We start from the raw sequence: 25,569 nt of genomic DNA on the forward strand, positions 1-25,569 counted from the left end.
AGCCTAAGAAGCCCAATCCACTCTGCACGCAGGCGAGTTCGCTTCTTCTCCCCTTAGTCCCTCGATGCAGTGAGCCTGTTGCCAGCAGGTCTCACTGAAAATAATAAACCTAAACTAAAACTTTCACAAAGAGCTCAGGAGAGCCCCTAGTGTGCACCCTTCTCGTCGGGCACAGAAAATCTAACTGAGGCTTGGAGGAGGGTCATAGGGGGAGGAGCCAGTGCACACCAGGTGATCCTAAAGCTTTCTTTAGATGTGCCCCGTCTCCTGCGGAGCCGCTATTCCCCATGGTCCTTACGGAGTTCCCAGCATCCACTAGGACGTCAGAGAAAATAAAAATAAATAAATAATCATACATATATACATACATACATACATACACACACATACATACACACACTTTTTAAGTCAAAATGTTCTGAACCCATGTCTTTGTCACAGACATATGGCTTGGATATAGTATTACTGTGCCAATTAGTTACTTTAGCTGCACTCAACGGAACATTACGGACTATGCGTTTTCAGAAACCCAGATTTATTGATCTTTTTATTGTACCGTACAAGCCATATGGTAATTGTTTACAAAAGCATATTGTATAGTTTCAAATCAGGAACAGCGCTGAGCACAGACCTAAAAGCAGATGTATTGCCAACACAATACTAATGCAGTTATTGTAAGTCTTAATAAGGACACAGTGTCCCACTATTATCGGTCAGCTAGCGCAGCTTTAACAAACTAGAATCAGCTCGTACACCTACCCCATTGCTGCATTCCCATGAAACTGCTCTCTTCTGTGTGCACATGCCTAGTAGACTGAGCAGAAAGGAGTCCTCCAGTAGGATATACGTCCGAACCAAGCAACAACTTAATTGCCCCATGCATACACCCATTGCTAGCGAGCACCCACCGAACAACTGAATTTCCCCACTGAACATACTCCTCACTGTATCTATGGGTGATCCTAAGGCACGTACGCAGTTTGCAAACGATCACTAGATGTGGCCACAAACTGTCCTGTGTGCGGCTCCGAATTGGGACCTTATTACGGTAAATATTCACACTTGCCTTCTCTTTCTCCATCAACAGTCGCAACTCTTCCTCTCTCTGCTGCGATGACTGGAGGTCTCCAGCTTCCTGGCTCACCTGCTGCTTTAAGGTCTCAAGATCTTCATTCAGGCGTTTTTCTCTTGCTTGACACTCAGTGACCAGTTTCTCTGGGATAACACAAGAGACATGATCAGTACTGTAACACTATGACCTAACATGTAGCTCTCAGATACCAATGGCAGACAGGTGGCTTACCTTTCTCTTGTAGTTGAGCGACATACATCTCCTCTAGCTCCCTCGTTTTGGCCAACAGCTCTTCCTCTTTTTGGACAAAGGTGTCTCTTTGTATTACTTGCTCCAGATCTTTTTGCTTCAGGATCTCTTCAGCATGGTCTAGATGCTGTCTGTACATTTCAGCTTGTGCGATAGCATCCCTAGAAAGAAGTTATTCTTCTAAGCTTTAGTCTGTGTAAGTAAAGTACGACATCACTATCCTGCTTGACCAAATTCATTTCCGTAGCTTCGAGTCACATTATTATGACAATGTTGACAGTGCGGTAAGCGGTTAAAATGGCGCCTGTCAGGCTCCCGGCTGTCTCAATACCGGGGTCGGGATTCCGACAGGGGTACCATACCGCCATCGGAATATCAGCGAGGTAGGCAATTTCCCCTTTGTGAGAGTGTCCACGAGAATATAAACCAGCCTACCTCGACAGCTGTTTCGGTGCTAGTAACGCACCGAAACAGTTGTCGACTGAGGTAGATTTACAGACTGCAGGAGAACTCAGAAGCACGTTGTCCGTTTTGGGAGTGCTCCGATGCTACAAAAGCAGAATGCACTTTTTATTGCTTTTTTCGCGCCACAAAAGTAGAATGCTTTTTTATTGCCTTGAAAGAAAAAACTTACAATGTACGGAAAATAAGATTTTACTCACCGGTAAATCTATTTCTCGTAGTCCGTAGTGGATGCTGGGAACTCCGAAAGGACCATGGGGAATAGCGGCTCCGCAGGAGACTGGGCACAACTAAAGAAAGCTTTTAGGTCACCTGGTGTGCACTGGCTCCTCCCACTATGACCCTCCTCCAAGCCTCAGTTAGGACACTGTGCCCGGACGAGCTGACATAAGGAAGGATTTTGAATCCCGGGTAAGACTCTTACCAGCCACACCAATCACACCGTATAACTCGTGATACCATACCCAGTTTAACAGTATGAAAACAACTGAGCCTCTCAACAGATGGCTCAACAATAACCATTTAGTTAACAATAACCATGTACAAGTATTGCAGACAATCCGCACTTGGGACGGGCGCCCAGCATCCACTACGGACTACGAGAAATAGATTTACCGGTGAGTAAAATCTTATTTTCTCTGACGTCCTAGTGGATGCTGGGAACTCCGAAAGGACCATGGGGATTATACCAAAGCTCCCAAACGGGCGGGAGAGTGCGGATGACTCTGCAGCACCGAATGAGAGAACTCCAGGTCCTCCTCAGCCAGGGTATCAAATTTGTAGAATTTTGCAAACGTGTCTGCCTCTGACCAAGTAGCAGCTCGGCAAAGTTGTAAAGCCGAGACCCCTCGGGCAGCCGCCCAAGATGAGCCCCCTTCCTTGTGGAATGGGCTTTTACTGATTTAGGATGCGGCAGTCCAGCCGCAGAAAGCGCCAGCTGAATTGTGCTACAAATCCAGCGAGCAATAGTCTGCTTAGAAGCAGGAGCACCCAGCTTGTTGGGTGCATACAGGATAAATAGCGAGTCAGGTTTCCTGACTCTAGCCGTCCTGGAAACATAAATTTTCAAGGCCCTGACTACGTCCAGCAACTTGGAATCCTCCAAGTCCCTAGTAGCCGCAGGCACCACAATAGGTTGGTTCAAGTGAAAAGCTGATACCACCTTAGGGAGAAACTGGGGATGAGTCCTCAATTCTGCCCTATCCATATGGAAAATCAGATAAGGGCTTTTACATGACAAAGCCGCCAATTCTGACACACGCCTGGCTGAAGCCAAGGCCAATAACATGACCACTTTCCACGTGCGATATTTTAGATCCACGGTTTTAAGTGGCTCAAACCAATGTGATTTCAAGAAACTCAACACCACGTTGAGATCCTAAGGTGCCACTGGAGGCACAAAAGGGGGCTGAATATGCAGCACTCCCTTAACAAACATCTGAACTTCAGGTAGTGAAGCTAGTTCTTTCTGGAAGAAAATCGACAGAGCCGAGATCTGTACCTTAATGGAGCCTAATTTCAGGCCCATAGTCACTCCCGCTTGTAGGAAATGCAGAAATCGACCCAGTTGAAATTCCTCTGTTGGGGCCTTTTTGGCCTCACACCAAGCAACATACATCCGCCATATGCGGTGATAATGCTTTGCAGTTACATCTTTCCTGGCTTTAATCAGCGTAGGAATGACTTCCTCCGGAATGCCCTTTTCCTTCAGGATCCGGCGTTCAACCGCCATGCCGTCAAACGCAGCCGCGGTAAGCCTTGGAACAGACAGGGCCCCTGCTGCAGCAGGTCCTGTCTGAGCGGCAGAGGCCATGGGTCCTCTGAGATCATCTCTTGAAGTTCCGGGTACCACGCTCGTCTTGGCCAATCCGGAACCACGAGTATTGTTCTTACTCCTCGTTTTCTTATTATTCTCAGTACCCTTGGTATGAGAGGCAGAGGAGGGAACACAAACTGACTGGTACACCCACGGTGTCACTAGAGCGTCCACAGCTATCGCCTGAGGGTCCCTTGACCTGGCGCAATATCTCTCTAGTTTTTTGTTTAGGCGGGACGCCATCATGTCCACCTGTGGCCTTTCCCAACGGTTTACCAACAGTTGGAAGACTTCTGGATGAAGTCCCCACTCTCCCGGGTGTAGGTCGTGTCCGCTGAGGAAGTCTGCTTCCCAGTTGTCCACTCCCGGAATGAACACTGCTGACAGTGCTAAGACGTGATTTTCCGCCCATCGGAGAATCCTTGTGGCTTCTGCCATCGCCATCCTGCTGCTTGTGCCGCCCTGTCGGTTTACATGGGCGACTGCCGTGATGTTGTCTGATTGGATCAGTACCGGCTGGTTTTGAAGCAGAGGCCTTGCCAGACTTAGGGCATTGTAAATGGCCCTCAGTTCCAGAAAATTTATGTGTAGGGACGACTCCTGACTTGACCAAATTCCTTGGAAATTTCTTCCCTGTGTGACTGCCCCACCAGCCTCGAAGGCTGGCATCCGTGGTTACCAGGTCCTGTATGCCGAATCTGCGGCCCTCTTGAAGATGAGCACTCTGCAGCCACCACAGTAGAGATACCCTGGTCCTTGGAGACAGGGTTATCAGCCAATGCACCTGAAGATGCGATTCCGACCACTTGTCCAAGAGGTCCCACTGAAAAGTTCTTGCATGGAACCTGCCGAATGGAATTTTGCTTCGTAAGAAGCTACCATTTTTCCCAGGACTCGTGTGCAGTGATGCACCGATACCCGTTTTGGTTTCAGGAGGTCTCTGACTAGAGATGACAGCTCCTTGGCTTTCTCCTGCGGGAGAAACACTTTTTTCTGTTCTGTGTCCAGAACCATCCCCAGGAACAGTAGGCGTGTGGTAGGAACCAGCTGTGACTTTGGAATGTATAGAATCCATCCGTGCTGTTGTAGCACTTCCCGAGATAGTGCTACTCCGACCAACAACTGCTCCTTGGACCTCGCCTTTATAAAGAAGATCGTCCAAGTACTGGATAATTAAAACTTCCTTTCTCGAAGGAGTATAATCATTTCTGCCATTACCTTGGTAAAGACCCTCGGTGCCGTGGACAGTCCAAACGGCAGTGTTTGGAATTGGTAATGGCAATCCTGTACCACAAATCTGAGGTACTCCTGGTGAGGATGGTAAATGGGGACATGTAGGTAAGCCTCCTTGATGTCCAGGGATACCATGTAATCCCCCTCCTACAGGCTTGCAATAATCGCCCTGAGCGATTCCATCTTGAACTTGAATTTTTTTATGTACGTGTTCAAGGATTTCAAATATAAAATGGGTCTCACCGAACCGTCCGGTTTCGGTACCACAAACAGTGTGGAATAGTAACCCTGTCCTTGTTGAAGTAGGGCAGGCCTGGCCAACCTGTGGCTCTCCAGATGTTGTGAAACTACACATCCCAGCATGCCCTGCCACAGTTTTAGCTTTCCCTAATAGCAAAACTGTGGCAAAGCATGATGGGACTTGTAGTTTTACAACAGCTGGAGAGCCACAGGTTGGCCAGGCCTGAAGTAGGGGCACCTTGACTATCACCTGCTGGGAATACAGCTTGTGAATTGCCTCTAGCACAGTCTCTCTGCCTGAGGGAGTTGTCGGCAAGGCAGATTTGAGGAAACGGCGGGGGGGAGACGCCTCGAATTCCAGCTTGTACCCCTGAGATACTACTTGAAGGATCTAGGGATCCACCTGTGAGCGAGCCCACTGATCGCTGAAATTTTTGAGGCGGCCCCCCACCGTACCTGGCTACGCCTGTGATGCCCCCCCGTCATGCGGTGGACTCAGAGGAAGCGGGGGAAGAATTTTGATTCTGGGAACTGGCTGACTGGTGCAGCTTTTTCCCTCTTCCCTCGTTTTACACGCTTGCATTTCTGAAGCCGAAAGGACTGTACCTGATAATACAGTGCTTTCTGAGGCTGTGAGGAAACCGGAGGTAAAAAATTTTTCTTCCCAGCTGTTGCTGTGGATACGAGGTCCCAGAGACCATCCCCAAACAATTCCTCACCCTTATAAGGCTCTATGTGCCTTTTAAAGTCAGCATCACCTGTCCAGTGTCGGGTCTCTAATAACCTCCTGACCGAATGGACATTGCATTAATTCTGGATGCCAGCCGGCAAAATATCCCTCTGTGCATCCCTCATATACAAGACGTCTTATGTTCGCAAAATAGTATCCCTGTTTGACAGGGTTACAGACCACGCTGCAGCAGCACTATCTGCAGGTCTCAGTCTAGTACCTGAGTGTGTAAATACAGACTTCAGGATAGCCTCCTGCTTTTTATCAGCAGGTACCTTCAAAGTGGCCGTATCCTAAGACGGCAGTGCCACCTTTTTTGACAAACGTGTGAGCGCCTTATCCACCCTAGGGGATATCTCCCAGCGTAACTTATCCTCTGGCGGGAAAGGGTACGCCATCAGTAACTTTTTAGAAATTACCAGTTTCTTTTCGGGGGAACCCACGCTTTTTCACACTGCATTCACTCATTTGATGGGGGAACAAAACACTGCCTGCTTTTTCTCCCCAAACATAAAACCCTTTTTTAGTGGTACTTGGGTTAATGTCAGAAATGTGTAACACATTTTTTATTGCCGGGATCATGTAACGGATGTTCCTAGTGGATTGTGTATATGTCTCAACCTCGTCGACACTGGAGTCAGACTCCGTGTCGACATCTGTGTCTGCCATCTGAGGGAGCGGGCGTTTGAGCCCCTGATGGCCTTTGAGACACCTGGGCAGGCGCGGGCTGAGAAGTCGGCTGTCCCATAGCTGTTACGTCATCCAGCCTTTTATGTAAGGAGTTGACACTGTCGGTTTATACCTTCCACCTATCCATCCACTCTGGTGTCGGCCCCACAGGGGGCGACATCACATTTATCGGCATCTGCTCTGCCATCACATAAGCCTCCTCATCAAACGTGTCGACACAGCCGTACCGACACACCGCACACACACAGGGAATGCTCTGACTGAGGACAGGACCCCACACAGCCCTTTGGGGAGACAGAGAGAGAAAGAGAGAGAGAGAGAGAGTATGCCAGCACACACCAGAGCGCTATATAATTTAGGGATTAACACTATATTGAGTGAATTTTTCCCAATAGCTGCTTGTATATACAATATTGCGCCTAAATTTTGTGCCCCCCCTCTCTTTTTAACCCTTTGAGCCTGAAAACTACAGGGGAGAGCCTGGGGAGCTGTCTACCAGTTGCACTGTGAAGAGAAAATGGCGCCAGTGTGCTGATAGCTCCGCCCCTTTTTCGCTGACTTTTCTCCCGCTTTTTTATGGATTCTGGCAGGGGTATTTATCACATATATAGCCACTGGGGCTATATATTGTGATATATATGCCAGCCAAGGTGTTTTTATTGCTGCTCAGGGCGCCCCCCCCCAGCGCCCTGCACCCTCAGTGACCGGAGTGTGAAGTGTGCATGAGGAGCAATGGCGCACAGCTGCAGTGCGCTACCTTGGTGAAGACTGATGTCTTCTGCCGCCGATTTTCCGGACCTCTTCTTGCTTCTGGCTCTGTAAGGGGGACGGCGGCGCGGCTCCGGGACCGAACACCAAGGCCAGTTCCATGCGGTCGATCACTCTGGAGCTAATGGTGTCCAGTAGCCTAAGAAGCCCAAGCTAGCTGCAAGCAGGTAGGTTCGCTTCTTCTCCCCTTAGTCCCTCGCTGCAGTGAGCCTGTTGCCAGCAGGTCTCACTGTAAAATAAAAAACCTAATTATATACTTTCTTTATAGAAGCTCAGGAGAGCCCCTAGTGTGCATCCAACCTCGGCCGGGCACAAAATCTAACTGGGGCTTGGAGGAAAGTCATAGTGGGAGGAGCCAGTGCACACCAGGTGACCTAAAAGCTTTCTTTAGTTGTGCCCAGTCTCCTGCGGAGCCGCTATTCTCCATGGTCCTTTCGGAGTTCCCAGCATCCACTAGGACGTCAGAGAAATACATGCTAAGGACGAGTCACACTTATCCTTAGTAATGAAGTGGTAAATGTCCACCCTCCATATTAGCAAACCACACACAAAAGCCAGGTCATAATGGGCAATCCAATACACTGGCGCTCTTGGTGAATCCTCTCTGTAAGGGCCTTAAACAAAATGAGAATGTTTTACCTCATTTGCTCCAGAGCTGCACCAAGCTTCTTCTCTGTTTCTGCCTTTTCCACGGCCACCTTGCTCCTTTCCTCATTTGCTGCAGAGCTGGGGAGAAGATTACAAGCAGCCAAGTGTTTAATTACACATTGCACTCTAAATGTCTGTACGTGCCATTTGTTCTGGAAATGTAACTGATTAGTCAAAGACAGCTGGTTCGTGGGATTGCAGTTCACTAGGAACAAGCATTCATAACAGCAATAGGCCCTATTATCGAGAGTACGGCTTCCTTAAACAAAATGGCAGCTTCCACTGTACCTAGGTAATGTGGTCCTAGACATTACCTCTGCCTGCTTAGATAACAGGTGTCTGTCACTTCACAATGTGGGACAAATGCAGGCCCTTAGGTCTCCGTATGTTTGTGGATGTCCTGTATTCCCTCTCTGTTTTCCTTTTCCCCATTGACCTTTTTTTGTATCCCTTCAGTTTTTCTACATATTTATTTATTTTTTTTTTTTTTTACATGACCGTTCAGTTTGGGTGCAGTATCAGTCACACCAAATGTCTGGGGCCTGTGTATTTATGAGGTACCCTGATGTCCTGCACATGGCCCTCTACTCACTCCAACCAACCTAGTGTAACTTTATCACTTCACACAGGAAGGCAGAGTGTTGTGAAGGGACAACATGGTGCTAGTGAGATTATACACAAGCCAGGAGAAGCCGTAACAAGACACAGGACATTGGGCCAGCTGCTGAACCAAGTGGACGTTGGACCCTAAGTAAGCTAGCTTCTGGCATGTCTAAACTTTAACGTTTGGGTGGGATTACTCTGGAAGTCATGACATTCTTCTAAAGCTACGAAAACCAAGCAAACAAAAACTGCCGACTTACAGCTGTTCTTCCAGCTGGGTGATTTTTTGCAGCGCTTCTTCCAACTTGCTCTGTGTCTGCAGGAGCCTGCTCTCCATGTCTTCAAGAGCCTGAAAACCAGTTTAACCACATTTAATCAATCAATATAGAAGTGTTTGTGGATCAACAAATCGACAGTGACTAGGTCGACCACTACAGGTCGACAGGTTTGAAGGAGACTGACAGCCGGCATCGCGAACATAAGAACAGCCGACGGGGTAGGTTTAGTCGCCACCCTGGGGGTTAGGCGCTTCTGGGGGAGATTAGGGTCAGACTGTGGGGGAGGAAGGGTTAGGTTTAGGCACCTCTGGGGGGTGGCTAGGGTCAGGCACTAAGTGGGGAGGATAGGTTTAGGCTGTGGTACCAGAGGGTTAGGGGGTAGAGGAGAAGGGGAAATACCCACCCCTGTCGGGATTTCATTCTTCGGGATCCCGGCGTCTATATTATGCATGCCGGGATCCCGTACTCATTCCCTCCAGACATATCAATTACTGAAGTAGCAATCTAATTTTTTTTTTTTTTTAAATAAAAACACATACATACATTTTTATTTTTTCAGAAGGAAAAATCAAATTTGATCAAGAATGGATTATTTCTCAAACAAACGAATGTTTAACCCAGTCGTGCTGTCTGCGCTTACCAAGTTCTGCTCAGATATTTGAGAGGTCATGGTTCGTAATCTATTCCCATACTCTTGTGCTTTGGCATGCATTTCCAACTGGAGATCCTGGAGAGAAAGTTGCAGATTACTGGAACATAAACATCTTACTTTGTTATTGTTTGTCCACATTACGGCAACATCTGAGCTACCGTTCGCATACACCAGATTGCAACTTTAACTGCTTAATCTTCCCTGCTTCCTCCAAGTTAACTAAAGCGCTCATATATGTGAATACAATTAAGCACACTTCAGTGTGAGCCAATGCACGTGATGTGTCAACACGATATTCTGCTGCAAAACGCCACAGTGGAATATGGTAATCCCACATCAGATTTTCCTGCGCACCTTGATTGTGCGAGAAGTGAGCCAAGTTACTGGCAGCAGAGGACCTCTGCCCATCCATTTGGTCAGGCACTTTCCAGCCATTACTTGAATTCAACAAATCCATCTTTGGAACATATAGAACCAGATTCAGAGATGTTTACTATTCCAATGTTTACGCACCTCTCCGATGTTTTAAGATATGCACAGGCGCAGAAGCCGCACTGCGCAGGTCTGGGTCTCTGAAGTCACTCGCAGCGCCTTAAAAGCTACGACATGAATAACATGCTGCAGGCATGCAGGGGCAATATTGGGCATGTTCCAGAGAACAGATGTGTGCTGAAGCCAGAGGCTGAGGCCTTGAACGCAACTTCACTGGCCCAGGCAGCATGACTGGCAGCCATTATGAGTTACCGGATTATTACTCTGACAGTCATGCAGAGGATCAAATGCTGCATCCGTGGATCACAGATGCCGGCAAGTGGCCGTCTTAACACTACACGCCTCCTGCATCTTTTGTATAATATCACACAGTCGCGACATATAAAGACGCAGCAGCTGTGCTATAGGGTCTGCCTGTGAATCAGACCCAAAATCTTCTCCATTGTGCTACACTGCATCATAACTAAAGGGTAACCAAGGAGCAGTTGTGTCTTAGAGAGGGAATGAGACTTGAATAAAGAGGACTCTCCCATCTCCCAAGCATGTGAATGATCTTTGGCCTGCACTAGCACTAGATTATCTTCTTTAATCTGTAATAGAACACTCTCCAAAACTCTAATGTAGGAGTAAGCGGGCCCTTACACAAAGCAGAGAGGCCGGCATAATCCTTACCACCCTAGACATGTCACTCATGTTCCGCTACCTCCAGAGGTGCATTTCTGGCAGAAACAAAGTCGGCAGTTTCACGTTGCACTGGTGGCGTGGGTTTGCTCCCTTCACCTTAAACGTGGCCTTCTGGAAATCAATGTCCATGAGAGTTCAGCAGTACAATGGGGTGATGGTCTCCATGCACGGGTTAATGGTAGGGGTCCAATTACCCTCAGACTAAAACCCAATAGCTACCAAGGAGCAGACAAGGAATACCCCCCTAATGTACTGCTGGATACTAGAGAGAAGGAACCAGGCTCTGGGTAAAGTCACTGCAGATAGGTCTCCAGGGAAGGAGAGACCACTGAGCTGCAGGCAATAGGGCTCCTGAGAGGAGGAAATCCAGAAGCTGGGACAACACTGGTCAGAAGGCCCACACTCATTTCATTACAACTGCTTCCGAGTCTATAGAGGCCTCTATTCTGAGCATGCCACCAACTGAGCTCCCTGCGCTGTAGTGTAACGCGGCCTCCAATTCCCCCCACTAGCAATCATGGCTCCCAGGACAAACGCACCATCCAACACCCGGAGGTTTATCAAGGGACAGATTTTCTTCCATCTACTATAGGTTGCACTTGCCTACCAATAGATTTTAGAATACAAAGAGGATCAGCACACCATGTGTCCACAAAATACATAATGAAAGCTTAAAAAAAAACAAAAAAAACCCCACCAAGAATAAAAAAAAAGGAAATACCTGCAACTGTTCCTGAGCTTTGGATAGATACTGGTCAAGGTTTTTATTTTCTCCTCTTAATTCCTCAATTAAAGCTTAAAACAATATAAATAAAAAACATTACATGAATCTTACACACAATCATCTTTATCTTTCTTTAAAAAAAGCCAAACCCCAGTGTTACCATTTGCACGGTCGAGTTCCTTCTCCAAAACATCGCTGTGATTGGCCGCTTCTTGCCGACTCTCCTCTAGAGTACAGAGAAGCAGACATTACCAAACATACCCTTACCAGCTTTTCCCAGTTTCTAGAGTTCTAGTCCCACTCAGAACCTCCGACATAAGAGGCGAATACACTAAACATGCACCAGCAATGTAAATACAACACACATAAGCCAAAATCACAGCAATGATAGTGATCAATCTCAACAGCGACCTCTGGAGGTAAATATTAGTAATGCTCCATACAGTAATCACAGCAGTAAGGGTAGATTTATAGTATATATACAGATGCTATGTGACCATGATAAATTTAAGTGGGGCTTTGCTTTCAGCGGCTTAAAGTGCTGTCAAAATAGAGATCATTACACTGCAGGGAATAGTCCAGGACTGACAAGCACCTGTGGCTGCTTGTTGCCCTTTTGTCTATTGATCATTGCATTGCGATGATTTTGCACGATCTAGAGCACAGTTTGAAGGAAGTGCGATACTGCATGGTTATGTGAATTTCATGTTATTTTTAATAAACATGAGGAGTGTATGATTGTTAGTCAAACCTTCCTATAAAAACTGCAAGACTGGAAAAAAAAAACAAAATGAAAAAAAAAACAAAAAACAAAACAAAACCACCCCTGCATTACTCCATGTTAAATTGAGAGTATATTATAATTATTGGTATTCTTCATGTTTCAAGTGTGCACCTGCATTTCTGGCACTATAGAAGTCTCAATCTAAATAGGTCTAATAGAACTATAAGCCCAAATCATAGTTTTCTACTTGAATAAACGGCTTATGATGGTTATCAAATGTTTTTTTATTTTTTTATTTAAGAGAATACCCAAATACTCATTAAATAGACCGTGCAGTAAATACACATTTTTCTTTTCCGTTAAAATCAATTAAGAACATTTTAAAATGTGCACTAAATAGTTATTAACACAAAAACACTAACCGATACAATCATTCTACATAAAAACTATTTTCAAGTGATGTCCCCACTTGGTGGAGTCATTGTTTGTAGCGACCAGATGACTAAGGAGGGGCCATTAGAAATGCAGATGCGGTGTAGCACTATGGGTGACAAAGTTAGTCATCAACGATAGAGGTACCCCTACTGCATGTGTAGCAAAGTCTACAAAGCTATCAAACTCTGTAAGAAAGACTTCTCTGCAGCAGACCAATGTTAGGTCAGACATGGAAGAACTAGTTATTTCTTGTATACTATTCAGCAATATAACAGATAATAAGAATTTACTTACCGATAATTCTATTTCTCATAGTCCGTAGTGGATGCTGGGGACTCCGTCAGGACCATGGGGAATAGCGGGCTCCGCAGGAGACAGGGCACATCTAAAAAAGCTTTTAGGTCACATGGTGCGTACTGGCTCCTCCCCCTATGACCCTCCTCCAAGCCTCAGTTAGGTACTGTGCCCGGACGAGCGTACACAATAAGGAAGGATCTTGAATCCCGGGTAAGACTCATACCAGCCACACCAATCACACCGTACAACTTGTGATCTGAACCCAGTTAACAGTATGATAACAAAACGAAGTAGCCTCTGAAAAGATGGCTCACAACAACAGTAATAACCCGATTTTGTAACAATAACTATGTACAAGCATTGCAGACAATCCGCACTTGGGATGGGCGCCCAGCATCCACTACGGACTATGAGAAATAGAATTATCGGTAAGTAAATTCTTATTTTCTCTAACGTCCTAGTGGATGCTGGGGACTCCGTCAGGACCATGGGGATTATACCAAAGCTCCCAAACGGGCGGGAGAGTGCGGATGACTCTGCAGCACCGAATGAGAAAACTCCAGGTCCTCTGTAGCCAGAGTATCAAATTTGTAAAATTTTACAAACGTGTTCTCCCCTGACCACGTAGCTGCTCGGCAAAGTTGTAATGCCGAGACTCCTCGGGCAGCCGCCCAAGATGAGCCCACCTTCCTTGTGGAGTGGGCCTTTACAGATTTAGGCTGTGGCACGCCTGCCACAGAATGTGCAAGTTGGATTGTGCTACAGATCCAACGTGCAATCGTCTGTTTAGACGCAGGAGCACCCATCTTGTTGGGTGCATACAATGTAAACAACGAGTCAGTTTTTCTGACTCCAGCTGTCCTTGAAATATATATTTTTAATGCTCTGACAACGTCCAGTAACTTGGAGTCCTCCAAGTCGCTAGTAGCCGCAGGCACCACAATAGGCTGGTTTAAGTGAAATGCCGAAACCACCTTAGGGAGAAATTGAGGACGCGTCCTCAATTCTGCCCTGTCCGAATGGAATATCAGATATGGGCTCTTGTATGACAAAGCTGCCAACTCTGAAACTCTCCTGGCAGAAGCCAGGGCCAACAGCATGGTTACCTTCCATGTAAGGTATTTTAATTCTACCGATTTTAACGGCTCAAACCAATGAGATTTGAGAAAATTTAGAACCACGTTCAAATCCCACGGTGCCACTGGAGGCACTATTGGGGGTTGTATATGTAGTACACCTTTGACAAAAGTTTGTACTTCAGGCACTGACGCCAATTCCTTCTGGAAGAAAATTGATAAGGCCGAAATTTGAACTTTAATAGACCCCAATTTTAGGCCCATAGACAATCCTGCTTGCAGGAAATGTAAGAATCGACCCAATTGAAATTCTTCCGTTGGAGCCTTCTTGGCCTCACACCACGCAACATATTTTCGCCAAATGCGGTGATAATGTTGTACAGTCACTTCCTTCCTAGCCTTAATCAAGGTAGGAATAACTTCCTCTGGAATGCCCTTTTCTTTTAGAATCCGGCGTTCAACCGCCATGCCGTCAAACGCAGACGCGGTAAGTCTTGGAACATACAAGGTCCCTGCTGAAGCAGATCCCTTCTCAGAGGTAGAGGCCACGGATCCTCCGTGAGCATCTCTTGAAGTTCCGGATACCAAGTTCTCCTTGGCCAGTCCGGAGCCACCAGTATCGTTCTTACTCCTCTTTTCCGTATAATTCTCAGCACCTTTGGTATGAGAGGCAGAGGAGGGAACACATACACTGATTGGTACACCCACGGTGTTACCAGAGCGTCCACAGCTATTGCCTGAGGGTCTCTTGACCTGGCGCAATACCTGTCCAATTTTTTGTTGAGGCGAGACGCCATCATGTCTACCTTTGGTTTTTCCCAACGGTTCACAATCATGTGGAAAACTTCTGGATGAAGTCCCCACTCTCCCGGGTGAAGGTCGTGTCTGCTGAGGAAATCTGCTTCCCAGTTGTCCACTCCCGGGATGAACACTGCTGACAGTGCTATGACATGATTCTCCGCCCAGCGCAGAATCCTTGCCGCTTCTGCCATTGCACTCCTGCTTCTCGTGCCGCCTTGTCGGTTTACGTGGGCGACTGCCGTGATGTTGTCGGACTGGATCAACACCGGCTGACCCTGAAGCAGCGGTTTTGCCAGACTTAGAGCATTGTAGATCGCTCTTAGCTCCAGTATATTTATGTGAAGAGACGTCTCCAGGTTTGACCACACGCCCTGGAAGTTTCTTCCCTTTGTGACTGCTCCCCAACCTCGTAGGCTGGCATCCGTAGTCACCAGGACCCAGTCCTGTATGCCGAATCTGCGGCCCACTAACAGATGGGCAGTCTGCAGCCACCACAGGAGAGACAACCTTGTTCTTGGTGACAGTGCTATCCGCTGATGCATGTGCAGATGCGATCCGGACCATTTGTCCAGCAGATCCCACTGAAATGTCCGTGCATGGAATCTGCCGAATGGAATCGCTTCGTACGAAGCCACCATCTTTCCCAGGACTCTTGTGCATTGATGTACTGACACCGTTCCTGGTTTTAGGAGGTTCCTGACAAGTTCGGATAACTCCCTTGCTTTCTCCTCCGGGAGAAACACCTTTTTCTGAACCGTGTCCAGAATCATTCCCAGGAACAGCAGACGAGTTGTCGGGGTCAATTGAGATTTTGGAAGATTCAGAATCCACCCGTGTTGCTGGAGCACTACCTGGGTTAGTGCTACACCGACTTCCAGCTGTTCTCTGGACTTTGCCCTTATCAGGAGATCGTCCAAGTAAGGGATAATTAATACGCCTTTTCTTCGTAGAAGAACCATCATTTCGGTCATTACCTTGGTAAAGACCCGAGGGGCCGTAGACAAACCAAACGGCATCGTTTGAAACTGATAATGACAGTCTTGTATCACGAACCTGAGATACCCTTGGTGTGTGAGGGGTAAATTGGGACATGCAGATAAGCATCCTTTATGTCCAGGGACACCATGAAGTCCCCTTCTTCCAGATTCGCTATCACTGCTCTGAGTGACTCCATCTTGAACTTGAATTTCTGTATGTACAGGTTCAAGGATTTCAGATTTAGAATAGGTCTTACCGAACCGTCCGGCTTCGGTACCACAAATAGTGTGGAATAATACCCCTTTCCCTGTTGTAGGAGGGGTACCTTGACTATCACCTGCTGAGAATACAGCTTGTGAATGGCTTCCAAAACCGACGTCCTTTCTGAGGGAGACGTTGGTAAAGCAGACTTTAGGAACCGGCGAGGGGGAAACCTTTCGAACTCCAGCATGTAACCCTGAGATATTATCTGCAGGACCCACGGGTCCACTTGTGAGTGAGCCCATTGATTGCTGAAAATCTTGAGTCGACCCCCCACCGTTCCTGGGTCCGCTTGTAAAGCCCCAGCGTCATGCTGATGGCTTTGTAGAAGCCGGGGCGGGCTTCTGTTCCTGGGCAGGGGCTGCGTGCTGCCCTTTCTTACCCTTTCCTCTGCCTCTCGGCAGATAAGACTGTCCTTTTGGTCGCTTTTTATAGGAGCGAAAGGACTGCGGCTGAAAAGACGGTGTCTTTTTCTGTTGTGAAGGGGTCTGAGGTAAAAAGGTGGATTTGCCGGCAGTTGCCGTGGTCACCAGGTCCGAAAGACCGACCCCAAACAATTCCTCTCCTTTATATGGCAATACTTCCATATGCCTCTTGGAATCCGCATCACCTGACCACTGTCGCGTCCATAAACTTCTTCTAGCAGATATGGACATCGCGCTTACTCTTGATGCTAGAGTACAAACATCCCTCTGAGCATCTCGCATATAAAGAAAAGCATCCTTTAATTGCTCTAGAGTCAATAAAATACTGTCCCTATCCAGGGTCTCAATATTTTCAGTCAGAGAATCCAACCACACTACCCCAGCACTGCACATCCAGGCTGAGGCTATTGCCGGTCGCAGTATAACACCCGTATGTGTGTATATACTCTTCAGTGTAGTTTCCAGCCTCCTATCTGCTGGATCCTTGAGGGCGGCCGTATCAGGAGACGGCAACGCCACTTGCTTTGATAAACGTGTGAGCGCCTTATCCACCTTAGGGGGTGATTCCCAGCGCGCCCTAACCTCTGGTGGGAAAGGGTATAATGCCAACAACTTCTTTGAAATTAGCATTTTTCTATCGGGGGTAACCCACGCTTCATCACACACATCATTCAATTCCTCTGATTCTGGGAAAAATACAGGTAGTTTTTTCACCCCCCACATAATACCCCTTTTTGAGGTACCAGCAGTATCAGAGATCTGTAACGCCTCCTTCATTGCCGTGATCATATAACGTGTGGCCCTATTGGAAAATACGTTTGTTTCTTCACCGTCGACACTAGATTCATCTGTGTCGGTACCCGTGTCGACTGACTGAGGTAAAGGACGTTTTACAGCCCCTGACGGTGTCTGAGACGCCTGAACCGGTACTAACTGGTTTGCCGGGCGTCTTATTTCGTCAACTGACTTTTGCAGTGTGCTGACATTATCACGTAATTCCATAACTAAAGCCATCCATTCCGGTGTCGACTCCCTAGGGGGTGACATTACCATCATCGGCAATTGCTCTGCCTCCACACCAACATCGTCCTCATACATGTCGACACACACGTACCGACACACAGCAGCCACACAGGGAATGCTCTAATCGAAGACAGGACCCCTTAGCCCTTTGGGGAGACAGAGGGAGAGTTTGCCAGCACACACCAAAAGCGCTATAAATGTATAAAAACAACCCTAGAAGGTGTTGTTTACTATATATGCGCTCTTAATATATAAATATCGCCAATTTATGCCCCCCTTCTCTTTGTTACCCTGTTTCTGTAGTGCAGTGCAGGGGAGAGTCCTGGGAGCCTTCCTCACCAGCGGAGCTGAGCAGGAAAATGGCGCTGAGTGCTGAGGAGAATAAGCTCCGCCCCTTTTTCGGCTGGATTTTTCTCCCGGTTTTTAAGAAACTGGCCTGGGTCAAAATACATACATATAGCCTTAATGGGTATATGTGATGTATTTCTTTTGCCACTAAAGGTAATTATATTGCTGCCCAGGGCGCCCCCAGCAGCGCCCTGCACCCTCCGTGACTGAGTCAGTGAGCCGTGTGACAACAATGGCGCACAGCTGCAGTGCTGTGCGCTACCTTCATGAAGACTGTGGAGTCTTCTGCCGCCTGTTTTCCGGACCTCCGTTCTGCCGTCTCTTCAGCGTCTGTAAGGGGGATCGGCGGCGCGGCTCCGGGACGAACCCCAGGCTGACCTGTGTTCCGACTCCCTCTGGAGCTAAGTGTCCAGTAGCCTAAGACTCCAATCCATCCTGCACGCAGGTGAGTTGGAAATCTCTCCCCTAAGTCCCTCGATGCAGTGATCCTGTTGCCAGCAGGAATCACTGAGATTGAAACCTAAAAAAAAAAACTTTTCTAAACAGCTCTTTAAGAGAGCCACCTAGATTGCACCCTCTCGGACGGGCACAAAAACCTAACTGAGGCTTGGAGGAGGGTCATAGGGGGAGGAGCCAGTACGCACCATGTGACCTAAAAGCTTTTTTAGATGTGCCCTGTCTCCTGCGGAGCCCGCTATTCCCCATGGTCCTGACGGAGTCCCCAGCATCCACTAGGACGTTAGAGAAATTGGGGGTAATTCTGAGTTGATCGCAGCAGAAATTTTGTTAGCAATTGGGCAAAACCATGTGCACTGCAGGGGAGGCAGATATAACATGTGCAGAGAGAGAGATTTGGGTGTGGTGAGTTCAATCTGCAATCTAAATTGCAGTGTAAAAATAAAGCAGCCAGTATTTACCCTGCACAGAAACAAAATAACCCACCCAAATCTAACTCTCTCTGCAAATGTTACATCTACCTCCCCTGCAGTGTACATGGTTTTGCCCAACTGCGATCAACTTGGATTTACCCCCATTAGTTGTTTCACGTACCCAAATCTTACAGGTTTCTGCAAAAGAACTTAACTACCACATACCTAGAAGTTTATTCCTTTCAGTAAGAGACTCTAAGGCGGCTTTGGAAGTGGCCAGGCTGGTCTGCAGGGTCTTAATTTGTTCTTCAAAGTTTGCTTGAAGACAAATGATTTCCTAAAATCACATTAATATAAGCAAAGGTCAATATCTAACCTGGATAAGGAGAGCAGTAAATAGCAGGTGCCTATTGGTCCAGGAAGGCAAACAATTGTATAGGCTTCAGAAATACAAAAAGGTGGGGATTAAACACACAATTAGGAAGCAGGGCCAAATCAGGCCTTTCCCCAGGGCCCCATAAACACAAAAATGACGTACAAGTGCACATTAATACATTACAGGCCTCGCTATCCTGTGGCTCTCCAGCTGTTGTGAAACTACAAGTCACAGCATGCTTTACCAACTGATAGGAGGGAGGGCATTGCTGGGACTTGTGGATTCACAAGTGCCGGAGAACCACAGGTTGGTCAGGCCTGGTCTATTAGAATACATACAGCACCCATAAAGCAGAAGATGCTGCCAGGGTCACATTGGCTGTGCCCTGGGAGTGCTGTGGCTGTGCCCTGGGAGTGCTGCTTTGCGGCCTCTCCTCAAGTTGCTCGTATAAAGAAGATTTTAGCCACCCAAGTAGATGCATAGGCATTGTGCAGCACTATACTTCCCAGCATGCCCTGCCACAGTTTTAGCCAAACAGCATGCTGGGATGTGTACTTCCACAGCAGCCTAATTCCTAAGCCATAAGTGGAAAATACACTGAGCAGCCCTTACCCAAGTAGAGGAAGAGGGTAGAGATCGAGCTATAAAATGCCATAAGGCATGAAAGCCTTAGACTGGTTCTGCTCGTTCCAAACAAAGTCATGGAAAAGCTGGTTGGGAAAGAGGGAGACTATGGATGAGAGGATTATTCCTAGAAAAAGGTCACTAAGCCCTGAATGTTAATAGCAGAATACCAATCTGGACAACAGTGTCAGAGACCGCTGCCTCCAAACACTGGATTCTAGAGGGGCTTCTGAACACCAGACCTCATCCTCGTGTCTAGTTGTGCATCCCTCACTTGAAAAAGGGTGCGCCACTAACTTGTCCAAAATGTTCTAAGCAGTCCGAACAGAGGGAAGAGGAGGAGTTAGGATTCAGGGAATACAGACTAGAAACCTTAGACGTTCCTCAAAATGTCACAATTTTATAACAAGTGCAACCAGAAGTGTATAACAAACCTTATCTTTAGCATCCACTTTATTTTTGGTTTCCATAAGTTCTACACAGAGATTGTCTATTTTCCTCTTTGAGACGTCATCGGAAAACTAGGATCAAAAAGAAAAGTTAATGAATATGTAAATACTTTGTGTAAGATGCTGACACGGGTCACAACTTCCTATTATAGAGACATCATGTGAGGAATATGGAAAAGAGTGCAAGCATGGGCCACAGGTTCCTATGGAGAATATAGTGGCAGGAACCAGCTGCCATCTGGTAAAGTCTACCAACACCCACACAATGTAGAGTCTGCCGTTTTGCAATATGAACCAATGTTTGCAGGATGTAAAGAAAAGAAAAAACAAACAAACAACCCCCCCCCCCCCCCCTGAATTAATAACTAAAGCCCCATACATACATACTAGGCCAGTGATGGCTAACCTTGACACTCCAGCTCCAGCTGTTGTTGAACTACACATCCCAGCATGCCCTGCATCAGTTTTAGCAAGGCCAAATAGTAAAACTGTAGCAGGGCATGCTGGGATGTGTAATTCAACAACAGCTTACGTGTCAAGGTTAGCCATCACTGTACTAGGTGATATTGTGAACTATGCCGCTCAGAAAGGGCTGAGAGATATTGTTCACAATATCACCTAGTGTGTACATTCACAGTTACCGATGCACGCCGTTAACGACCCCCTCCCTTGTCTGAACCTGTACAAACGAGGGAGATCCTCGTTAACGTCAGCTATGCTGAAGATGCAGCATGGCTGTCATTCCCCTTCGGCATCGACAAGTGTGTATGCACTTGCTGATGCCCCGCCGTCGCCAATATCTAGCTAGTGCGTATGGGGCTTAATAGTGACACACCTAGTGTGAAGGTTATTATGCAACAGGCAGTGCCACAACTTGGCTGCTGTAAGCATGAGAAACACAATACAATAATTATTGTAGATTTTATAGGGGTTCAGTATGAATTACCCCTGACCGGGATGCGGCCGATAGTATACCAGCATCTCATTCAGTAGTATGCAGGGACGGAGGCTTGCCACAGGTTATATTCTCCCTGTATGGGGTAAAATTTACTAAGATGCGAGTTCTATTTAAGATGGGATATTGCAGCTGCTACCATGTATATTAGAGGGTTTATCTAGCATGTGCCTATTCATTTTCTATAGTATATACATAAACACACACATCCTTTACATACTCCAAATATACTGTAGGTCAGGATCTCTCCAAATAGAAAAAGAAAAAAAGTTGTCCATCTTCCAACGTTTCAGCCCTAACAATCATGGACATATTGAGGTTTCTACCTTAATACCAGGCGCGTGCAGACCATCGTATGTGGCCTATATTGCTGCCCACCACGCATCCCACAAATGATCAGGAAGCAGGTGATCGGCAATCTGAGCTTGCAAACTTGTCTTTGAAACTTTACCTTTGTTTTCAAGAGATCATTTGCTTTATTGAGGTCGGCGATTTGTCTATCCAAGGACGCAATACTGGAAGTAAGGGAAGTCTTTTCTCGCACAGCAGTCACTAGCTTCGCCTCCGTCTTCATGAATTCTTCCTCCAAAGACTGCAGTTTCTTGTCCTGATTAGTACGTTCCTTTAAGAGTGCACGGATCTAACACAAATCAAGATTTACATAAGCACAGAGACTCAGGTATAGCCAACAAATCATTCCCTTATAGCGCACAGGGATGAAGGAAAGGCGATCTTTACCGCATGATATATAGCAGGAGACCAACATCATTCATTTTACGGTGCAGCCTTATGGCGAGAGGGGTAGGGAAAACAAGCTATGTTGTGCCGTTTAGAGCGCCTTTCATGTCAATGCGACAGCACATGACAACATTGCTGGTTATTGAGCCACGGTCTATAGCAACCACCCGAGTTACTCTACCGTTTGATGGATGGAGTTTTAACCAAGCGGTAGTAAAGGAAAAAAGGGATATTTGGGAAAGATTTAAAAAAAACTGTCAAGTAAACCAGTTGTAAAAAAAATAAGAATTTACTTACCGATAATTCTATTTCTCGGAGTCCGTAGTGGATGCTGGGGTTCCTGAAAGGACCATGGGGAATAGCGGCTCCGCAGGAGACAGGGCACAAAAGTAAAGCTTTCCGATCAGGTGGTGTGCACTGGCTCCTCCCCCTATGACCCTCCTCCAAGCAAGTTAGGTACTGTGCCCGGACGAGCGTACACAATAAGGGAGGAATTTTGAATCCCGGGTAAGACTCATACCAGCCACACCAATCACACCGTACAACTTGTGATCTAAACCCAGTTAACAGTATGATAACAGCGGAGCCTCTGAAAAGATGGCTCACAACAATAATAACCCGATTTTTGTAACTACATACAAGTATTGCAGATAATCCGCACTTGGGATGGGCGCCCAGCATCCACTACGGACTCCGAGAAATAGAATTATCGGTAAGTAAATTCTTATTTTCTCTATCGTCCTAGTGGATGCTGGGGTTCCTGAAAGGACCATGGGGATTATACCAAAGCTCCCAAACGGGCGGGAGAGTGCGGATGACTCTGCAGCACCGAATGAGAGAACTCCAGGTCCTCCTTAGCCAGGGTATCAAATTTGTAGAATTTAGCAAACGTGTTTGCCCCTGACCAAGTAGCTGCTCGGCAAAGTTGTAAAGCCGAGACCCCTCAGGCAGCCGCCCAAGATGAGCCCACCTTCCTTGTGGAATGGGCATTTACATATTTTGGCTGTGGCAGGCCTGCCACAGAATGTGCAAGCTGAATTGTATTACACATCCAACTAGCAATAGTCTGCTTAGAAGCAAGAGCACCCAGTTTGTTGGGTGCATACAGGATAACAGCAAGTCAGTTTTCCTGACTCCAGCCGTCCTGGAACATATTTTCAGGGCCCTGACAACATCTAGCAACTTGGAGTCCTCCAAGTCCCTAGTAGGTGCAAGGCACCACAATAAGCTGGTTCAGGTAAAACACTGACACCACCTTAGGGAGAGAACTGGGGACGAGTCCGCAGCTCTGCCCTGTCCGAATGGACAAACAGATATGGGCTTTTTTGAGAAAAAACCACCAATTTGACACTCGCCTGGTCCAGGCCAGGGCCAAGAGCATGGTCACTTTTCCTGTGAGATGCTTCAAATCCACAGATTTGACTGGTTTTAAACCAATGTGATTTGAGGAATCCCAGAACTACGTTGAGATCCCACAGTGCCACTGGAGGCACAAAAGGGGGTTGTATATGCAATACTCCCTTGACAACTTCTGGACTTCAGGAACTGAAGCCAATTCTTTCTGGAAGAAAATCGACAGGGCCGAAATTTGAACCTTAATGGACCCCAATTTGAGGCCCCTAGACACTCCTGTTTGCAGGAAATGCAGGAAACGACCGAGTTGAAATTTCTTTGTGAGGCCTTCCTGGCCTCACACCACGCAACATATTTTCGCCACATGTGGTGATAATGTTGTGCGGTCACCTCCTTTCTGGCTTTGACCAGGGTAGGAATGACCTCTTCCGGAATGCCTTTTTCCCTTAGGATCCGGCTTTCCACCGCCATGCCGACAAACGCAGCTGCGGTAAGTCTTGGAACAGACATGGTACTTGCTGAAGCAAGTCCCTTCTTAGCGGCAGAGGCCATAAGACCTCTGTAAGCATCTCTTGAAGTTCCGGGTACCAAGTCCTTCTTGGCCAATCCGGAGCCATGAGTATAGTTCTTACTCCTCTACGTCTTATAAATTTCAGCACCTTAGGTATGAGAAGCAGAGGAGGGAACACATACACCGACTGGTACACCCACGGTGTTACCAGAACGTCCACAGCTATTGCCTGAGGGTCTCTTGACCTGGCGCAATACCTGTCCCGTTTTTTGTTCAGACGGGACGCCATCATGTCCACCTTTGGTATTTCCCAACGGTTTACAATCATGTGGAAAAAACTTCCCGATGAAGTTTCCACTCTCCCGGGTGGAGGTCGTGCCTGCTGAGGAAGTCTGCTTCCCAGTTTCCATTCCCGGGATGAAACACTGCTGACAGTGCTATCACATGATTTTCCGCCCAGCGAAAAGTCCTTGCAGTTTTTGCCATTGCCCTCCTGCTTCTTGTGACGCCCTGTCTGTTTACGTGGGCGACAGCCGTGATGTTTTTCCCACTGGATAAATACCGGCTGACCCTGAAGCAGAGGTCTTGCTAAGCTTAGAGCATTATAAATTTACCCTTAGCTCCAGTATATTTATGTGGAGAAAAGTCTCCAGACTTGATCACACTCCCTGGAAATTTTTTCCCTGTGTGACTGCTCCCCAGCCTCTCAGGCTGGGCTCCGTGGTCACCAGCATCCAATCCTGAATGCCGAATCTGCGGCCCTCTAGAAGATGAGCACTCTATAACCACAGGAGAGACACCCTTGTCCTTGGATATAGGGTTATCCGCTGATGCATCTGAAGATGCGATCCGGGCCATTTGTCCAGCAGATCCCACTGAAAAGTTCTTGCGTGAAATCTGCCGAATGGAATTGCTTCGTAGGAAGCCACCATTTTTACCAGGACCCTTGTGCAATGATGCACTGTTTTTAGGAGGTTCCTGACTAACTCGGATAACTCCCTGGCTTTCTCTTCCGGGAGAAACACCTTTTTCTGGACTGTGTCCAGAATCATCCCTAGGCACAGCAGACGTGTCGTCGGATCAGCTGCGATTTTGGAATATTTAGAATCCACCCGTGCTGTTGTAGCAGTATCCGAGATAGTGCTACTCCGACCTCCAACTGTTCCCTGGACTATGCCCTTATCAGGAAATCGTCCAAGTAAGGGATACTTAAGACGCCTTTTCTTCGAAGAAGAATCATCATTTCGGCCATTACCTTGGTAAAGACCCGGGGTGCCGTGGACAATCCAAACGGCAGCGTCTGAAACTGATAGTGACAGTTCTGCACCACGAACCTGAGGTACCCTTAGTGAGAAGGGCAAATTTGGGACATAGAGGTAAGCATCCCTGATGTCCCGGGACACTATATAGTCCTCTTCTTCCTGGTTCGTTATCACTGCTCTGAGTGACTCCATCTTGATTTGAACCTTTGTAAGTGTTCAAAAAATTTTTTAGAATAAGTCTCACCTAGCCTTCTGGCTTCAGTACCACAATATAGTGTGGAATAATGCCCCTTTTCTTGTAGTAGGAGGGGTAATTTAGTTATCACCTGCTGGGAATACAGCTTGTGAATTTTTTTCCATACTGCCTCCTTGTCGGAGGGAGACCTTGGTAAAGCAGACTTCAGGAGCCTGCGAAGGGGAAATGTCTCGACCTTCCAATCTGTACCCCTGGGATACTACTTGTAGGATCCAGGGGTCCTGTACGGTCTCAGCGCCATGCTGAGAACTTGTCAGAAGCGGTGGAACGCTTCTGTTCCTGGGAATGGGCTGCCTGCTGCAGTCTTCTTCCCTTTCCTCTATCCCTGGGCAGATATGATCTTATAGGGACGAGAGGACTGAGGCTGAAAAGACGGTGTCTTTTTCTGCAGAGATGTGACTTAGGGTAAAAAACGGTGGATTTTCCAGCAGTTGCCGTGGCCACCAGGTCCGATGGACCGACCCCAA

The 25,569-nt window shown here is 47.2% G+C and overlaps 1 protein-coding gene across 2 annotated transcripts in view; it reads right to left on the reverse strand.

Annotated features, from left to right (window-relative positions):
• The window catches only part of HMMR (hyaluronan mediated motility receptor), a 106,002-nt gene that overhangs the window by 26,549 nt on the left and 53,884 nt on the right, over nucleotides 1-25,569 (reverse strand). The window contains exons 5-14 of one of the 2 annotated variants that reach the window (XM_063928745.1): nucleotides 21,434-21,622; nucleotides 20,013-20,099; nucleotides 18,804-18,915; nucleotides 11,502-11,567; nucleotides 11,339-11,412; nucleotides 9,430-9,516; nucleotides 8,772-8,860; nucleotides 7,900-7,986; nucleotides 1,304-1,482; nucleotides 1,145-1,215 (exon numbers count right to left, since the gene is read on the reverse strand). In XM_063928745.1, coding sequence (XP_063784815.1) covers nucleotides 1,145-1,215; nucleotides 1,304-1,482; nucleotides 7,900-7,986; nucleotides 8,772-8,860; nucleotides 9,430-9,516; nucleotides 11,339-11,412; nucleotides 11,502-11,567; nucleotides 18,804-18,915; nucleotides 20,013-20,099; nucleotides 21,434-21,622 — 1,041 coding nt within the window. Of the gene's footprint in view, nucleotides 1-1,066; nucleotides 1,216-1,303; nucleotides 1,483-7,899; nucleotides 7,987-8,771; nucleotides 8,861-9,429; nucleotides 9,517-11,338; nucleotides 11,413-11,501; nucleotides 11,568-18,803; nucleotides 18,916-20,012; nucleotides 20,100-21,433; nucleotides 21,623-25,569 lie in introns of both variants that reach the window. The other variant, XM_063928744.1, reaches the window with a different exon arrangement.

Source organism: Pseudophryne corroboree, chromosome 6 (assembly GCF_028390025.1).
Source record: "Pseudophryne corroboree isolate aPseCor3 chromosome 6, aPseCor3.hap2, whole genome shotgun sequence".
NCBI lineage: Eukaryota > Metazoa > Chordata > Amphibia > Anura > Myobatrachidae > Pseudophryne > Pseudophryne corroboree.